At 53.2% G+C, this 15,582-nt stretch overlaps 1 protein-coding gene and 2 long non-coding RNA genes across 5 annotated transcripts in view; all 3 read left to right on the top strand.

Annotated features, from left to right (window-relative positions):
* The window catches only part of LOC125331794, a 47,453-nt gene extending 43,086 nt beyond the window's left edge, over positions 1 to 4,367 (top strand). For all 3 annotated transcript variants that reach the window (XR_007206191.1, XR_007206189.1, XR_007206190.1), the window contains 2 exons: positions 3,890 to 3,972; positions 4,174 to 4,367. This is a non-coding gene — a long non-coding RNA (uncharacterized LOC125331794). The remainder of the gene's footprint in view (positions 1 to 3,889; positions 3,973 to 4,173) is intronic.
* Positions 4,368 to 7,085: 2,718 nt separating this feature from the next.
* LOC125331707 (G2/M phase-specific E3 ubiquitin-protein ligase-like) lies at positions 7,086 to 12,813 on the top strand. Its single transcript, XM_048316015.1, has 5 exons — positions 7,086 to 7,234; positions 7,311 to 7,473; positions 7,560 to 7,666; positions 7,881 to 7,994; positions 11,969 to 12,813. Exons 1-5 carry the CDS (start codon positions 7,086 to 7,088, stop codon positions 11,970 to 11,972), a joined length of 537 nt encoding a protein of 178 aa, XP_048171972.1. The 3' UTR covers positions 11,973 to 12,813.
* Positions 12,814 to 12,818: 5 nt separating this feature from the next.
* On the top strand, positions 12,819 to 13,244 carry LOC125331498. Its single transcript, XR_007206089.1, has 2 exons — positions 12,819 to 12,848; positions 13,050 to 13,244. It is a non-coding gene; the product is annotated as an uncharacterized LOC125331498 (long non-coding RNA).
* Positions 13,245 to 15,582: the final 2,338 nt, after the last annotated feature.

Genomic DNA, 15,582 nt, shown 5'->3' with positions numbered 1-15,582 from the left:
TGGCAACAAGGTCCGGCCCCAAATCCACCTGTCCGGTCGAGGAGTTGCCGAGACAGGAGCCGCAGGACAGGACCAAGTGCTGAGAGGCCCAGGCGCAGGGGGACACCATCAGAGGCTCCCCCCGACGCAACCGCTCTCGCCAGCAAGGTCCGGCCCCAAATCCACCTGTCCGGTCGAGGAGTCGCCGAGACAGGAGCCACAGGACAGGAGCAAGGGCTGAGAGGCCCAGGTGCAGGGGGACACCATCAGAGACATCCCCCAGATGCAACCGCTCTCGGCAACAAGGTCCGGCCCCAAATCCACCTGTCCGGTCGAGGAGTCGCCGAGACAGGAGCCACAGGACAGGACCAGGTGCTGAGAGGCCCAGGTGTAGGGAGACATCATCGGGGACATCCCCCGACGCAGCCGCTCCCGCCAGCAAGGTCCGGCCCCAAATCCACCTGTCCGGTCGAGGAATCGCCGTGACGGGGGCCACAGGACAGCAGCAAGTGCTGAGAGGCCCAGGCGGAGGGAGACATCATCAGGGACATCCACCAGGAGCAACCGCTCCCGCCAGCGACGTCGCGCCTCAACTCAGACCTCGAAAAGCAGCATGTAGTGTCATCTTTTCTTTCTAGTCCTCCTGTTCTCTGCCAAAAGTGAAGGTGAGGAAGGTCAATACAGGGACCTTGAGATTTGCAGGTCTCTGAGAAAAGCGTATTAGCTCTTGACATTGCTATTGGCAGGAAAGAAATCTGTGCTAAATACCTGGATTTCTATGTTACCACGTAATAAGTGAGCAGTCACTTAAGGGTGTGGCTAATTAAAAATGGACACTTGTTCCTGCCTTTAGACTCAAACCTCAGATGTTTCCCCACTGCTTCCCCTTGATAGGGAACCACTCCTTAATGGGTTTGGATACATTTAGGGAGACACCAAGAGCAAGGAGGCTCTTAGGGAAGCTGTCTTTGAAAAGGACATGTGCTGTGTTGCTATCCTTGAACAATCTGATTTCAGGAAAGCCAAAAGGAGAAGAAAGAAGAGAGTGAGACATTGCCTCAAGTGTCTGAAGACATCGATCGCGATATTGCTGCTGATTTAAGAGACTTGTTTGGACTTTCAAAGAACAAACCAGAAAAAACGGAGGACTATTGCTGCTGATTTAAGACTTGTTTGGGACTTTCAAAGAACAAACCAGAAAAAACTGAGGACATACTCTGGACAAAGAGGATGCGCAGGACTCTGCCCCAGCTGACCATCTGGGACCTTTGCCTGCGAACGACGTAGCTCAGGAGTCGAGCGCTTTCACTTTTCCTTCTTTGGAGACACACAGGAGTCGGGCATGAACGAAGGTAATAGCAGAACCCTTCTAAGGGTGCCGTTTCTAGGAAGAGCTTATGGCAGGCACTGCAGAGCAATACGGTGTAAAGAGGGTCAGGATCGGGGATTTTCAGCGGCAGAAGCCAGTAATTAGGCAGAAGCATTTTGATCTTCATTTCTACTTGCCAGGCTTGTGGTAGATTAACGAGAGGTAACTCGTGCTTGCATCTCAGGAGTTTGAAAGGTGTGCTTTGAGAAGGCAGTGGGGTCTTTGCAGAGTGGTGAAAAAGCTTGTTGTCATCCCCTAAATTTCTCAAACAGGGAAAAAGGGGACACACCAGTCATGGCAAGTTTCACAGAACCCGACAAGATTTCAAAGAAAATGTGTGTTAATGTAGAGTGAAGAGCAAAACCCTGGAGCTGACCCCAAGATTCAAGAACATTTTATGAGTACTGAATTCTGTTCTTGGACCTTTAGAAAATGGAAACTGAATGACACATGATCATCTGGCGAGTCCTAACCTCAGATAAAATGAGGCCTTATGAAATTAAGATGAAACAATATTAAATCAAGCCACAGTCATGTAGGAAAGAAAAGAAACTGTGTGAAGCTGTCCAAAAGATTAAAAACCCCAATGCAACAACACAAGGCAACAAGGCCCCCCGCCCCCCCCCCCCCCCCACTTCTGCTGAATTCAGAAGGTAGGTAGTGTCTTCTGAATGCAGCCATAGGGGTTTAAGAGTACGTAGGGGATCCCCAGAACAACGTGGAAAATACTGGAGCAGAGATTTAGCTCAGAAAATCTGAGGGGAGAAGATTCTGTCCTCCTCAAATCTGCCTTCTCCAAGAGAAGTATTTCACTTGAAAGGGGAATTTCTCCTTGCAAGTAGAGGAATAACCCAGTTATTCCAGCTTGCTTTCTTTTTTGGTGCTGTTATTGCAGAGCCTTACATACTTGGACCAATAAAACCGGTAAAAAGCCACATGGCAAGAGGATCCACGTTTCCAAGACAGCAGTTCCGAGGGTGATGATGAGCCCGAGACATCAGAAATTGAAAAGGACCAAGAAATGCAAGTTCCATTTGTATTTGTTGTCTCCTTGGTTGCAGTAGTTGGATGCTGTGGGCATATTAAGAGCAGCACTCAGGAAACGGGAAACGGACATTGCACACCTCTGAGCGGTGAAAGTCACCCTGAAAACCTTTTGTGCTGCACAGAGTCAAAACTCCCAGCAGCCCATTTGGTGTGAAGTTGAATATGAAAAGAGAGAAGTGGAGCACAAGAAATTAACTGGGTCGTTTTGGTTTGACCACAACCAAACGAGTTTGGCCAAAAGCCAAAGACACAGTCAGTTTTCTTTTAAAAAGCGGGGGTTTTGATAGAAGGCTGTATTTAGTTACTGCGAAGTAAAGCTCTTCAAGGTTGACCATTTCTCTGAAGCGCTACAGCTTTAACTCGCGTTCATGGAATTTGATAGTGCCTTTTAGGATGCTAAAATCCCTTTGTACTTGTCTAGGTTTCTTTCTTTACCCCACACGGAAAGTGCTAGAGTTTTCTTCTTCTCCAAAGATGATGAACGCTCAAGAGGTACAACAGAACTTATTCACCCCTTTTGTATTTTTTTCCTTTTAAACTCTTACTGAAATTCAGTGAGGAAAAAATGCCGCCCGCTTACGAATGTTTTGTAGTCAACATTTGCCATCCTTACTCGGGGTCTAGGCTGTGGTAGAAGCCCGCGAGGAAGTCCTGGCAAAATAAAGGCTGAGCAGCTGTCTGGCTTTCTTTTCTTCCAGATAATTGCTTAATAAGTGTCTGGACTTCTGGAGCTTACCAAAACAATAGTCACTGGACAAGTTGCCTAGACATTTCGGACCCTCCTTTCAGGCATGTATATCATCTTTAACTTTTTCCTGTCTTTCTGCTGTCATCGTAAGAATGTTGAGTATTCTTATCAGCCACATACGCAGCCTGTGTGGTTCTTTGCCCTCGTGAATCTTGGTTTTTCTCTTCTGAATCCAGTGAAATTTTGTATTTAAAAACAAAGAAAACAACAACAAAAGAAAACATACACAGCCCTAAAACATTCCACAGGCCACCAAAAGGATGGCTTGTTACATTTGATAGAATATAGCATTAGGACAGGCTTAAAGGATGTTTGTTTCTTGAGACTTACTAGGTAACTCTGATGCAATGTACTGATGTGTTCATACAGTTACTGTCCCGCGTGCTTCCAGCCTGTCTGATTTACAGCGCGTGTTAAAATGGAGATCTCAGTCGTCCGCAGCCATCAGTTTTGCGGGGAGATGTAGGCTCCCGGTGTGAGCTTTTACTGGAACAGCTGCTATTTCACTGCAATCTAGATTTCAGCACGTTCAGGAGAACTGCTGCTGCCTTTCATTTTTCGTAGTACACGAGGCTGTAACACAGACCATTTCTGTTGGAGCCCACGTGTGGTGGTGGGGGGGAAGAGAATAGGAAGGACGCGAAGAATAGGGCTGCTGACTTATTGCTGTGTTGCTCGTGAGTGTTCCAAGCAGCAGCATAATCAGAAGTGCCTAACCCTTATAATTGGCTCTTTGTTTTGTGCAGAGGGCCCAAAGTTATTTTGTAGATCAACAGAGCCCAGTGAAGAGAAAGACGGTTGGGAAGACAGACGTAGATTGTTGCTTGAGGTGAGTAGGTAACGTTTGTTCCCTGGTAACTGTGGCCGAAAGCTGAGCATGAGGAGGGAACACGGCTATGAATCTGCATGAGAAATTAATTCAGGACCTGGACAAGAGCCTGAAACTTTGTAATTACCAGAGAACAAAAGTGGTTTAGTATACTGGTTGTGATGTCACTCAGGTAAACCACTAAATCTCTGTATGTTACAGGACCAGCTACTTAACTGCATGTAAAGAAAGTGTTCAAGAGAAACAGTGAATTTAGAGACTTCTCCTAGGAGTGGATTCAGAGACTTCTCCTAATAAGACGTTAGATTTTCGCTATTTCTGGAATGCCGAAGGAAGCATAAGGACGCCAAAAGAAAAAAAGTGAAAGTAAAGCAATAAACATTTTTTTCTGATGAGAAGCGTGTCATGTTTCTTCCTTGAAGAAGCTGCCAAACAGTGTTACTTTGGAAATCCTTTCCAAGATCTAATAGGAAAAACTCTGGGCAAACCTGTTAGGCAGTGTTTGTGAGCTGGGGCTGATGGCCTCGGCTTCTGGGAGGCACGGGAAGGCTCCAGTCCTGACTGGCTGGTCAGGCTGGGGCCACTGAGCTCTGGCTCATCCCTGGGGGCTCCAAGGGAAAGCAGGAAGGTCAAGGGCCCCCCAAGCCAGGGGCCAGGCCAGGCCAGGCCAGAGCGGTGCCCTCAGCCCTCCAGGAGCGGACGGGCTCTGCCAAGCCCAGCCTGGGCACTGCCCCCAGCCCAGGGACACCCGGGTGCTTTGCCTCATACCCGTGCCCAGACCAGCACAGCTGTCACACTCCCAGCTGGCTGTGCTGTTTCTCAGGCCGGAGCAGCGCCTGTGAGTGACCTCAGCAGCGCAGGAGCAGCACAGGAGCAGATCCCAGGGCCTGGGAAGAAGGAGGTTCATGGCGCTGAGGACAAAGTGTCAGAGCCCGGGATTGTCCGGCTGAGCTCTTCTGGCTCCTTCTGCTTCCAGCCCTTGCCGAGACACGGGATCACTACAGAGCTCTGGGTGCCACTTCCCAACTTGGCCCTCCTCCGCTGCCTCCTCCCTGCCTCCTGGATAAAGGCACTCCCTGGCATTGCACCAGCTGTGCCTCCCTCCTAGTTCAGTGAAGGCATCCTTGTCCTCCAAGGTGCCTCTCCCATGGAGACAGGAAATTGATGAACTCCTGCTGCCCCGGCATCAGGCAGGCGCAGGGTGTCCCTGCTCCTCACCCCCTTGCTTTCCAGGGGTCTCGCTGATTGTTCTAGAAGCCATTGATCTGGATTTTCCAGGAGCATGTTTGCAAAGACATGAATGAGAAAAGGCCAAAAGAACGGTTTGTGCTTCTCTTCTAGTTGTTTTTTTACAATATATTTATTTGCTAGTAGGAAAGCATGGACCAAACTGGCAAAAGTGCCTTTCATGTGGGAAAAGCATCCCTCCTGCATTTGACTTCTGAGTGGAGGACTGTTTCAAGCTCTCCCAGTCAGATGCACACAGAAAACTCCCACTGAATTCTCTGGGTTTCCATCGGAGTCAGTGTAAAAAGTTGGGCAGCCGACTGCCAGGGCCAGGAGCCCTGGAGTGGCACTGCGTGAACAGCCCCTTTCTGCCAACAGTGCCACCCTCGATGGCTGCCCCAGGGCCTGGCATTTGACCCTGCACTTGCTGCAGGAGCCCCTGCCCTGGCTGGGCTCTGACCAAAGGCCTCGGACCCATCTCAGAACCTCGGTTCCCAATTGGGCAGCCTCAAATGGGTGGCGTGGGACTGAGGCCATCGCTGCCCCCTATTTTGGGTGCACGTTGCTGATGTCAGAGTGGCCATTGTGACCCGTGCGACCAAGGCCACAAGAGGGAACGCTGGGCTCAGGCCGTGTGTCAGTGCCGCCTGACAACGGGAGGAGAAGGCAGGACAGGGACGGGGCTGCCCAGGGGCCAGAGGGGCCCCACACCTCGGGGCTCTGGGCCTGTGCTGCAGGCTCACCTGCCTCTCCCTTCCCAGAGGCAGCGGAGGAACATCCAGAGGAGACAGCAGTGTTCCTCGACGCTGTGACGGGAGGAAAAGGAGGACAGGAGCAGGGCTCACCAGGGAGTAGTGCCCTCGTGGCTCTGGGCCTGTTCTGCAAACACCCCACACTCTCCTTTCTCCCATAGAGAGAGAGGACGAGCACCTGGAGGAGACCGCAGTGTTCCTGCACAGGGACTCACTGCTGACAAGAACCATGGCAGACAGGAAACAGGAGGCCCCTGATGCCAGAGAGCCAGGTGAGGGCAAAGCAGCCCTCCCGCAGCCTGGCGCAGGGGCTGTCGGGGCAGCCAGCGTGGGGCCCGGAGCGGAGGCAGGGGGAGGCAGGAGCTGCCCAGCCATGCTGGGGCTGAGAGCCTCCTTCCTCCCCAAGGGGGGGCCCAGCTGGGCCGGGGGCAGCTGTTGGGACGGCCGTGCCCGCGCTGTCCCCTGCTCCCCAAGGCCTCCAGGCCTGCCCATCAGCCAGGCAGGCAGGGCCAGAGCAGCCCTTGGGGCCGATGCTGCGGGCTAAGAGCCCCGCAGAGGTGCTCGTGCCCGGTGCCATTGGCTCTGTCCCCTGCAGCATGCCTGCTGTGCCGCCGCGCAGAGGCTGACCCCGGACATCTGTGGCGACAAACGGGAGAAGCACGGGCTCTGTGCCCACGTCTTCTGCCTGGTGAGTTGCACCGGGCCTTCCTCCAGCACTGCAGTGGGCAGCCCCTGCCACTCTCTCCTCATCAGCTCCTCGCCTTTTCCGCAGTATTTTGCCAGCCTCCTTTCTCCAAAAAGACGATGATCGGACAGGACTCATGGGCTTTCGCCCTCGCGATATCCAACTTGCAGTCAGCCGAGCGGCTCAGAAGGTGAGAGCCTGACAAGAGCAGGGAGATTTGTGCCAGGCGAGGTTTGCCAGAGCTTAGCCCAGACCCCACGAAAGAAAGGCCGGCCCTCCCTTCCCACCAGCTGTGGGACAAAAGTCTGGCTCCCAGCGGCTCCACAGAGCCTCTGGCACAGGAGCCTCTTCCTCCAGGCGGGTCTGTGGGCTGAGACCCAGCAGCGGCCACAGTCCTGCGCCTGCCCGGAGCCGTGGGACTGCCTGGCGAGGCCCTGAGGCTGCCGCTGATGGGGCTGCTTGGCTCTTTCCAGCACTGCTGCGTCTGTGGGGAGACTGGGGCCACCATCATGTGCTGTCAGGAAGACTGCGACAGATGGTTCCACCTGCCCTGTGCCAAGCATGGTGCCTGTGTCACACAGTATATTGCACAGTACAGGTACCTCCTCTCCCCTTCTGGTCACCCCTGCAGAAGGACCCAGCATTTCTCACGTTGCCCATTCCTTTTCCCCCAGCGCCTACTGCCCTGAGCACCGCCCACATCTGGAGCTGGGGGTGACTCCGGAGCCGGAAACCGAATGCCCCATCTGCATGGAGACCGTGGACGATAGAGAGACTTATGGCACCATGGTGTGCCCAGCGTGCAAAAGGGCCTGGTTCCACCGGGACTGCATCCAGGTAGGAGCCATTCCCGCAGCCCCGGGGCACAGCAGGTGCTCAGCAGCACCAGGGCCTCACTCACACTGCTGCTGTTTGGCCTGCAGGGACAGGCCTTGCGCGCTGGTCTTTTATGCCTCCACTGCCCCCTCTGCAGAGACATTAGAGCATTTCTTCCCCGAATGTTCATCATGGGGATCCGAGTCCCCTTCAGGTTGGTGTCCTTCTGCCTGGCTCACACACAGGAAGGGGCAGGCGCTGTGCCGTGTCAGGGCCTGCCCCAGCAGTCCTGGCCCTGCCCTGTCCCGTGAGTCTGGGCTTCAGCTTCACGCACGACTTGCAAAAGCACTGGAGGAAGAGCAGGGACAGCCTGTACCTCCAGGATGGCAGAGCAGCACAAGCTAATCAGCTTTTCCTTTCTCCATCAGACAGCCAACATGGGAGGACAACGATTCCTTTGCTGAATTAGGAGAGAGGCACAGCCGGTGCAATGCCAGAGAGTGCCATTATCCAGGAGGCAGGGAGGAGGCAGAGGAAGAGGGGTAAGTCGGAAGCTGCACCCCGTCTCGGCAAGGGCTCAAAGGAGAAGGAACCAGAAGAGCTCAGCCGGACAATCCCGAGCTGTGGAGACTTTGCCTTCAGTGCCATGAACCTGTTTGCTTTCCCAGGCCCTGGGAACTGCTCCTGTGCTCCTCCTGCGCTGCTGAGGGCAGCCACCGGCGCTGCTCCGGCCTGAGAAACGGCACAGCCAGCTGGGAGTGTGACAGCTGTGCTGGTCTGGGCACGGGTATGAGGCAAAGCACCCGGGTGTCCCTGGGCTGGGATCAGTGCCCAGGCTGGGCTTGGCAGAGCCGTCCGCTCCTGGAGGGCTGAGGGCACCGCTCTGGCCTGGCCCTGGCCCTGGCCTGGCAGGCCCTTGACCTTCCTGCTTCCCTTTTCAGCCTCCAGCCATGAGGCAGAGTTCAACGGCCCCAGCCCGACCAGCCAGTCAGGACTGGAGCCGGCCCATGGCTCCGCAGAATCCGAGGCCATCAGCCACAGCTCTGGCAGCCCGGTGCCATCAGGTCTGTCTCCTCCATCTCCATCTCGAGAGAGCAGAAAACGCAGCAGCACCACCCATGCAGCACTGGAGCCATTGCTGGAACCTTCCTCGCTGGAGAGCAGCAGCCCTGGCACAGAAAGTGAGGCAACATCAGGGTCATCAGACAGCAGCTCCCCAGACCCTGAGGACGGCAGCCGTCCTAAAAGTCCTGGACCTGACCATAGGCCAAAGCCGCTCTCGCCAGCAACATTGGGCCCTGAATCGAACTGTCCGGTCGAGGAGTCGCCGAGACAGAAACCACAGGACAGGAGCAAGGGCTGAGAGGCCCAGGTGCAGGGGGACACCATCAGAGACATCCCCAGACGCAGCCGCTCTTGGCAACAAGGTCCGGCCCCAAATCCACCTGTCCGGTCGAGGAGTTGCCGAGGACAGGAGCCCGCAGGACAGGACCAAGTGCTGAGAGGCCCAGGCGCAGGGGGACACCATCAGAGGCATCCCCCGACGCAACCGCTCTCGCCAGCAAGGTCCGGCCCCAAATCCACCTGTCCGGTCGAGGAGTCGCCGAGACAGGAGCCACAGGACAGGAGCAAGGGCTGAGAGGCCCAGGTGCAGGGGGACACCATCAGAGACATCCCCCAGATGCAACCGCTCTCGGCAACAAGGTCCGGCCCCAAATCCACCTGTCCGGTCGAGGAGTCGCCGAGACAGGAGCCACAGGACAGGACCAGGTGCTGAGAGGCCCAGGTGTAGGGAGACATCATCGGGGACATCCCCCCGACGCAGCCGCTCCCGCCAGCAAGGTCCGGCCCCAAATCCACCTGTCCGGTCGAGGAATCGCCGTGACGGGGGCCACAGGACAGCAGCAAGTGCTGAGAGGCCCAGGCGGAGGGAGACATCATCAGGGACATCCACCAGGAGCAACCGCTCCCGCCAGCGACGTCGCGCCTCAACTCAGACCTCGAAAAGCAGCATGTAGTGTCATCTTTTCTTTCTAGTCCTCCTGTTCTCTGCCAAAAGTGAAGGTGAGGAAGGTCAATACAGGGACCTTGAGATTTGCAGGTCTCTGAGAAAAGCGTATTAGCTCTTGACATTGCTATTGGCAGGAAAGAAATCTGTGCTAAATACCTGGATTTCTATGTTACCACGTATTAAGTGAGCAGTCACTTAAGGGTGTGGCTAATTAAAAATGGACACTTGTTCCTGCCTTTAGACTCAAACCTCAGATGTTTCCCCACTGCTTCCCCTTGATAGGGAACCACTCCTTATGGGTTTGGATACATTTAGGGAGACACCAAGAGCAAGGAGGCTCTTAGGGAAGCTGTCTTTGAAAAGGACATGTGCTGTGTTGCTATCCTTGAACAATCTGATTTCAGGAAAGCCAAAAGGAAGAAGAAAGAAGAGAGTGAGACATTGCCTCAAGTGTCTGAAGACATCGATCGCGATATTGCTGCTGATTTAAGAGACTTGTTTGGACTTTCAAAGAACAAACCAGAAAAAACGGAGGACTATTGCTGCTGATTTTAAAGACTTGTTTGGACTTTCAAAGAACAAACCAGAAAAAACTGAGGACATACTCTGGGACAAAGAGGATGCGCAGGACTCTGCCCCAGCTGACCATCTGGGACCTTTGCCTGTGAACGACGTAGCTCAGGAGTCGAGCGCTTTCACTTTTCCTTCTTTGGAGACACACAGGAGTCGGGCATGAACGAAGGTAATAGCAGAACCCTTCTAAGGGTGCCGTTTCTAGGAAGAGCTTATGGCAGGCACTGCAGAGCAATACGGTGTAAAGAGGGTCAGGATCCGGGGGATTTTCAGCGGCAGAAGCCAGTAATTAGGCAGAAGCATTTTGATCTTCATTTCTACTTGCCAGGCTTGTGGTAGATTAACGAGAGGTAACTCGTGCTTGCATCTCAGGAGTTTTGAAAGGTGTGCTTTGAGAAGGCAGTGGGGTCTTTGCAGAGTGGTGAAAAAGCTTGTTGTCATCCCCTAAATTTCTCAAACAGGGAAAAAGGGGACACACCAGTCATGGCAAGTTTCACAGAACCCGACAAGATTTCAAAGAAAATGTGTGTTAATGTAGAGTGAAGAGCAAAACCCTGGAGCTGACCCCAAGATTCAAGAACATTTTATGAGTTACTGAATTCTGTTCTTGGACCTTTAGAAAATGGAAACTGAATGACACATGATCATTGGCGAGTCCTAACCTCAGATAAAATGAGGCCTTATGAAATTAAGATGAAACAATATTAAATCAAGCCACAGTCATGTAGGAAAGAAAAGAAACTGTGTGAAGCTGTCCAAAAGATTAAAAACCCCAATGCAACAACACAAGGCAACAAGGCCCCCCGCCCCCCCCCCCCCCACTTCTGCTGAATTCAGAAGGTAGGTAGTGTCTTCTGAATGCAGCCATAGGGGTTTAAGAGTACGTAGGGGATCCCCAGAACAACGTGGAAAATACTGGAGCAGAGATTTAGCTCAGAAAATCTGAGGGGAGAAGATTCTGTCCTCCTCAAATCTGCCTTCTCCAAGAGAAGTATTTCACTTGAAAGGGGGAATTTCTCCTTGCAAGTAGAGGAATAACCCAGTTATTCCAGCTTGCTTTCTTTTTTGGTGCTGTTATTGCAGAGCCTTACATACTTGGACCAATAAAACCGGTAAAAGCCACATGGCAAGAGGATCCACGTTTCCAAGACAGCAGTTCCGAGGGTGATGATGAGCCCGAGACATCAGAAATTGAAAAGGACCAAGAAATGCAAGTTCCATTTGTATTTGTTGTCTCCTTGGTTGCAGTAGTTGGATGCTGTGGGCATATTAAGAGCAGCACTCAGGAAACGGGAAACGGACATTGCACACCTCTGAGCGGTGAAAGTCACCCTGGAAAACCTTTTGTGCTGCACAGAGTCAAAACTCCCAGCAGCCCATTTGGTGTGAAGTTGAATATGAAAAGAGAGAAGTGGAGCACAAGAAATTAACTGGGTCGTTTTGGTTTGACCACAACCAAACGGAGTTTGGCCAAAAGCCAAAGACACAGTCAGTTTTCTTTTAAAAAGCGGGGGTTTTGATAGAAGGCTGTATTTAGTTACTGCGAAGTAAAGCTCTTCAAGGTTGACCATTTCTCTGAAGCGCTACAGCTTTAACTCGCGTTCATGGAATTTGATAGTGCCTTTTAGGATGCTAAAATCCTTTGTACTTGTCTAGGTTTCTTCTTTACCCCACACGGAAAGTGCTAGAGTTTTCTTCTTCTCCAAAGATGATGAACGTCCAAGAGGTACAACAGAACTTATTCACCCCTTTTGTATTTTTTTCCTTTTAAACTCTTACTGAAATTCAGTGAGGAAAAAATGCCGCCCGCTTACGAATGTTTTGTAGTCAACATTTGCCATCCTTACTCGGGGTCTAGGCTGTGGTAGAAGCCCGCGAGGAAGTCCTGGCAAAATAAAGGCTGAGCAGCTGTCTGGCTTTCTTTTCTTCCAGATAATTGCTTAATAAGTGTCTGGACTTCTGGAGCTTACCAAAACAATAGTCACTGGACAAGTTGCCTAGACATTTCGGACCCTCCTTTCAGGCATGTATATCATCTTTAACTTTTTCCTGTCTTTCTGCTGTCATCGTTAAGAATGTTGAGTATTCTTATCAGCCACATACGCAGCCTGTGTGGTTCTTTGCCCTCGTGAATCTTGGTTTTTCTCTTCTGAATCCAGTGAAATTTTGTATTTAAAAACAAAGAAAACAACAACAAAAGAAAACATACACAGCCCTAAAACATTCCACAGGCCACCAAAAGGATGGCTTGTTACATTTGATAGAATATAGCATTAGGACAGGCTTAAAGGATGTTTGTTTCTTGAGACTTACTAGGTAACTCTGATGCAATGTACTGATGTGTTCATACAGTTACTGTCCCGCGTGCTTCCAGCCTGTCTGATTTACAGCGCGTGTTAAAATGGAGATCTCAGTCGTCCGCAGCCATCAGTTTTGCGGGGAGATGTAGGCTCCCGGTGTTGAGCTTTTACTGGAACAGCTGCTATTTCACTGCAATCTAGATTTCAGCACGTTCAGGAGAACTGCTGCTGCCTTTCATTTTTCGTAGTACACGAGGCTGTAACACAGACCATTTCTGTTGGAGCCCACGTGTGGTGGTGGGGGGAAGAGAATAGGAAGGACGCGAAGAATAGGGCTGCTGACTTTATTGCTGTGTTGCTCGTGAGTGTTCCAAGCAGCAGCATAATCAGAAGTGCCTAACCCTTATAATTGGCTCTTTGTTTTGTGCAGAGGGCCCAAAGTTATTTTGTAGATCAACAGAGCCCAGTGAAGAGAAAGACGGTGGGAAGACAGACGTAGATTGTTGCTTGAGGTGAGTAGGTAACGTTTGTTCCCTGGTAACTGTGGCCGAAAGCTGAGCATGAGGAGGGAACACGGCTATGAATCTGCATGAGAAATTAATTCAGGACCTGGACAAGAGCCTGAAACTTTGTAATTACCAGAGAACAAAAGTGGTTTAGTATACTGGTTGTGATGTCACTCAGGTAAACCACTAAATCTCTGTATGTTACAGGACCAGCTACTTAACTGCATGTAAAGAAAGTGTTCAAGAGAAACAGTGAATTTAGAGACTTCTCCTAGGAGTGGATTCAGAGACTTCTCCTAATAAGACGTTAGATTTTCGCTATTTTCTGGAATGCCGAAGGAAGCATAAGGACGCCAAAAGAAAAAAAGTGAAAGTAAAGCAATAAACATTTTTTTCTGATGAGAAGCGTGTCATGTTTCTTCCTTGAAGAAGCTGCCAAACAGTGTTACTTTGGAAATCCTTTCCAAGATCTAATAGGAAAAACTCTGGGCAAACCCTGTTAGGCAGTGTTTGTGAGCTGGGGCTGATGGCCTCGGCTTCTGGGGAGGCACGGGAAGGCTCCAGTCCTGACTGGCTGGTCAGGCTGGGGCCACTGAGCTCTGGCTCATCCCTGGGGGCTCCAAGGGAAAGCAGGAAGGTCAAGGGCCCCCCAAGCCAGGGGCCAGGCCAGGCCAGGCCAGAGCGGTGCCCTCAGCCCTCCAGGAGCGGACGGGCTCTGCCAAGCCCAGCCTGGGCACTGCCCCCAGCCCAGGGACACCCGGGTGCTTTGCCTCATACCCGTGCCCAGACCAGCACAGCTGTCACACTCCCAGCTGGCTGTGCTGTTTCTCAGGCCGGAGCAGCGCCTGTGAGTGACCTCAGCAGCGCAGGAGCAGCACAGGAGCAGATCCCAGGGCCTGGGGAAGAAGGAGGTTCATGGCGCTGAGGACAAAGTGTCAGAGCCCGGGATTGTCCGGCTGAGCTCTTCTGGCTCCTTCTGCTTCCAGCCCTTGCCGAGACACGGGATCACTACAGAGCTCTGGGTGCCACTTCCCAACTTGGCCCTCCTCCGCTGCCTCCTCCCTGCCTCCTGGATAAAGGCACTCCCTGGCATTGCACCAGCTGTGCCTCCCTCCTAGTTCAGTGAAGGCATCCTTGTCCTCCCAAGGTGCCTCTCCCATGGAGACAGGAAAATTGATGAACTCCTGCTGCCCCGGCATCAGGCAGGCGCAGGGTGTCCCTGCTCCTCACCCCTTGCTTTCCAGGGGTCTCGCTGATTGTTCTAGAAGCCATTGATCTGGATTTTCCAGGAGCATGTTTGCAAAGACATGAATGAGAAAAGGCCAAAAGAACGGTTTGTGCTTCTCTTCTAGTTGTTTTTTACAATATATTTATTTGCTAGTAGGAAAGCATGGACCAAACTGGCAAAAGTGCCTTTCATGTGGGAAAAGCATCCCTCCTGCATTTGACTTCTGAGTGGAGGACTGTTTCAAGCTCTCCCAGTCAGATGCACACAGAAAACTCCCACTGAATTCTCTGGGTTTCCATCGGAGTCAGTGTAAAAAGCTGGGCAGCCGACTGCCAGGGCCAGGAGCCCTGGAGTGGCACTGCGTGAACAGCCCCTTTCTGCCAACAGTGCCACCCTCGATGGCTGCCCCAGGGCCTGGCATTTGACCCTGCACTTGCTGCAGGAGCCCCTGCCCTGGCTGGGCTCTGACCAAAGGCTCGGACCCATCTCAGAACCTCGGTTCCCAATTGGGCAGCCTCAAATGGGTGGCGTGGGACTGAGGCCATCGCTGCCCCTATTTTGGGTGCACGTTGCTGATGTCAGAGTGGCCATTGTGACCCGTGCGACCAAGGCCACAAGAGGGAACGCTGGGCTCAGGCCGTGTGTCAGTGCCGCCTGACAACGGGAGGAGAAGGCAGGACAGGGACGGGGCTGCCCAGGGGCCAGAGGGGCCCCACACCTCGGGGCTCTGGGCCTGTGCTGCAGGCTCACCTGCCTCTCCCTTCCCAGAGGCAGCGGAGGAACATCCAGAGGAGACAGCAGTGTTCCTCGACGCTGTGACGGGAGGAAAAGGAGGACAGGAGCAGGGCTCACCAGGGAGTAGTGCCCTCGTGGCTCTGGGCCTGTTCTGCAAACACCCCACACTCTCCTTTCTCCCATAGAGAGAGAGGACGAGCACCTGGAGGAGACCGCAGTGTTCCTGCACAGGGACTCACTGCTGACAAGAACCATGGCAGACAGGAAACAGGAGGCCCCTGATGCCAGAGAGCCAGGTGAGGGCAAAGCAGCCCTCCCGCAGCCTGGCGCAGGGGCTGTCGGGGCAGCCAGCGTGGGGCCCGGAGCGGAGGCAGGGGGAGGCAGGAGCTGCCCAGCCATGCTGGGGCTGAGAGCCTCCTTCCTCCCCAAGGGGGGGCCCAGCTGGGCCGGGGGCAGCTGTTGGGACGGCCGTGCCCGCGCTGTCCCCTGCTCCCCAAGGCCTCCAGGCCTGCCCATCAGCCAGGCAGGCAGGGCCAGAGCAGCCCTTGGGGCCGATGCTGCGGGCTAAGAGCCCCGCAGAGGTGCTCGTGCCCGGTGCCATTGGCTCTGTCCCCTGCAGCATGCCTGCTGTGCCGCCGCGCAGAGGCTGACCCGGACATCTGTGGCGACAAACGGGAGAAGCACGGGCTCTGTGCCCACGTCTTCTGCCTGGTGAGTTGCACCGGGCCTTCCTCCAGCACTGCAGTGGGCAGCCCCTGCCACTCTCTCCTCATCAGC

Source organism: Corvus hawaiiensis, chromosome 11 (assembly GCF_020740725.1).
Source record: "Corvus hawaiiensis isolate bCorHaw1 chromosome 11, bCorHaw1.pri.cur, whole genome shotgun sequence".
NCBI lineage: Eukaryota > Metazoa > Chordata > Aves > Passeriformes > Corvidae > Corvus > Corvus hawaiiensis.
This window is presented reverse-complemented; position numbering and strand designations above follow the sequence as displayed.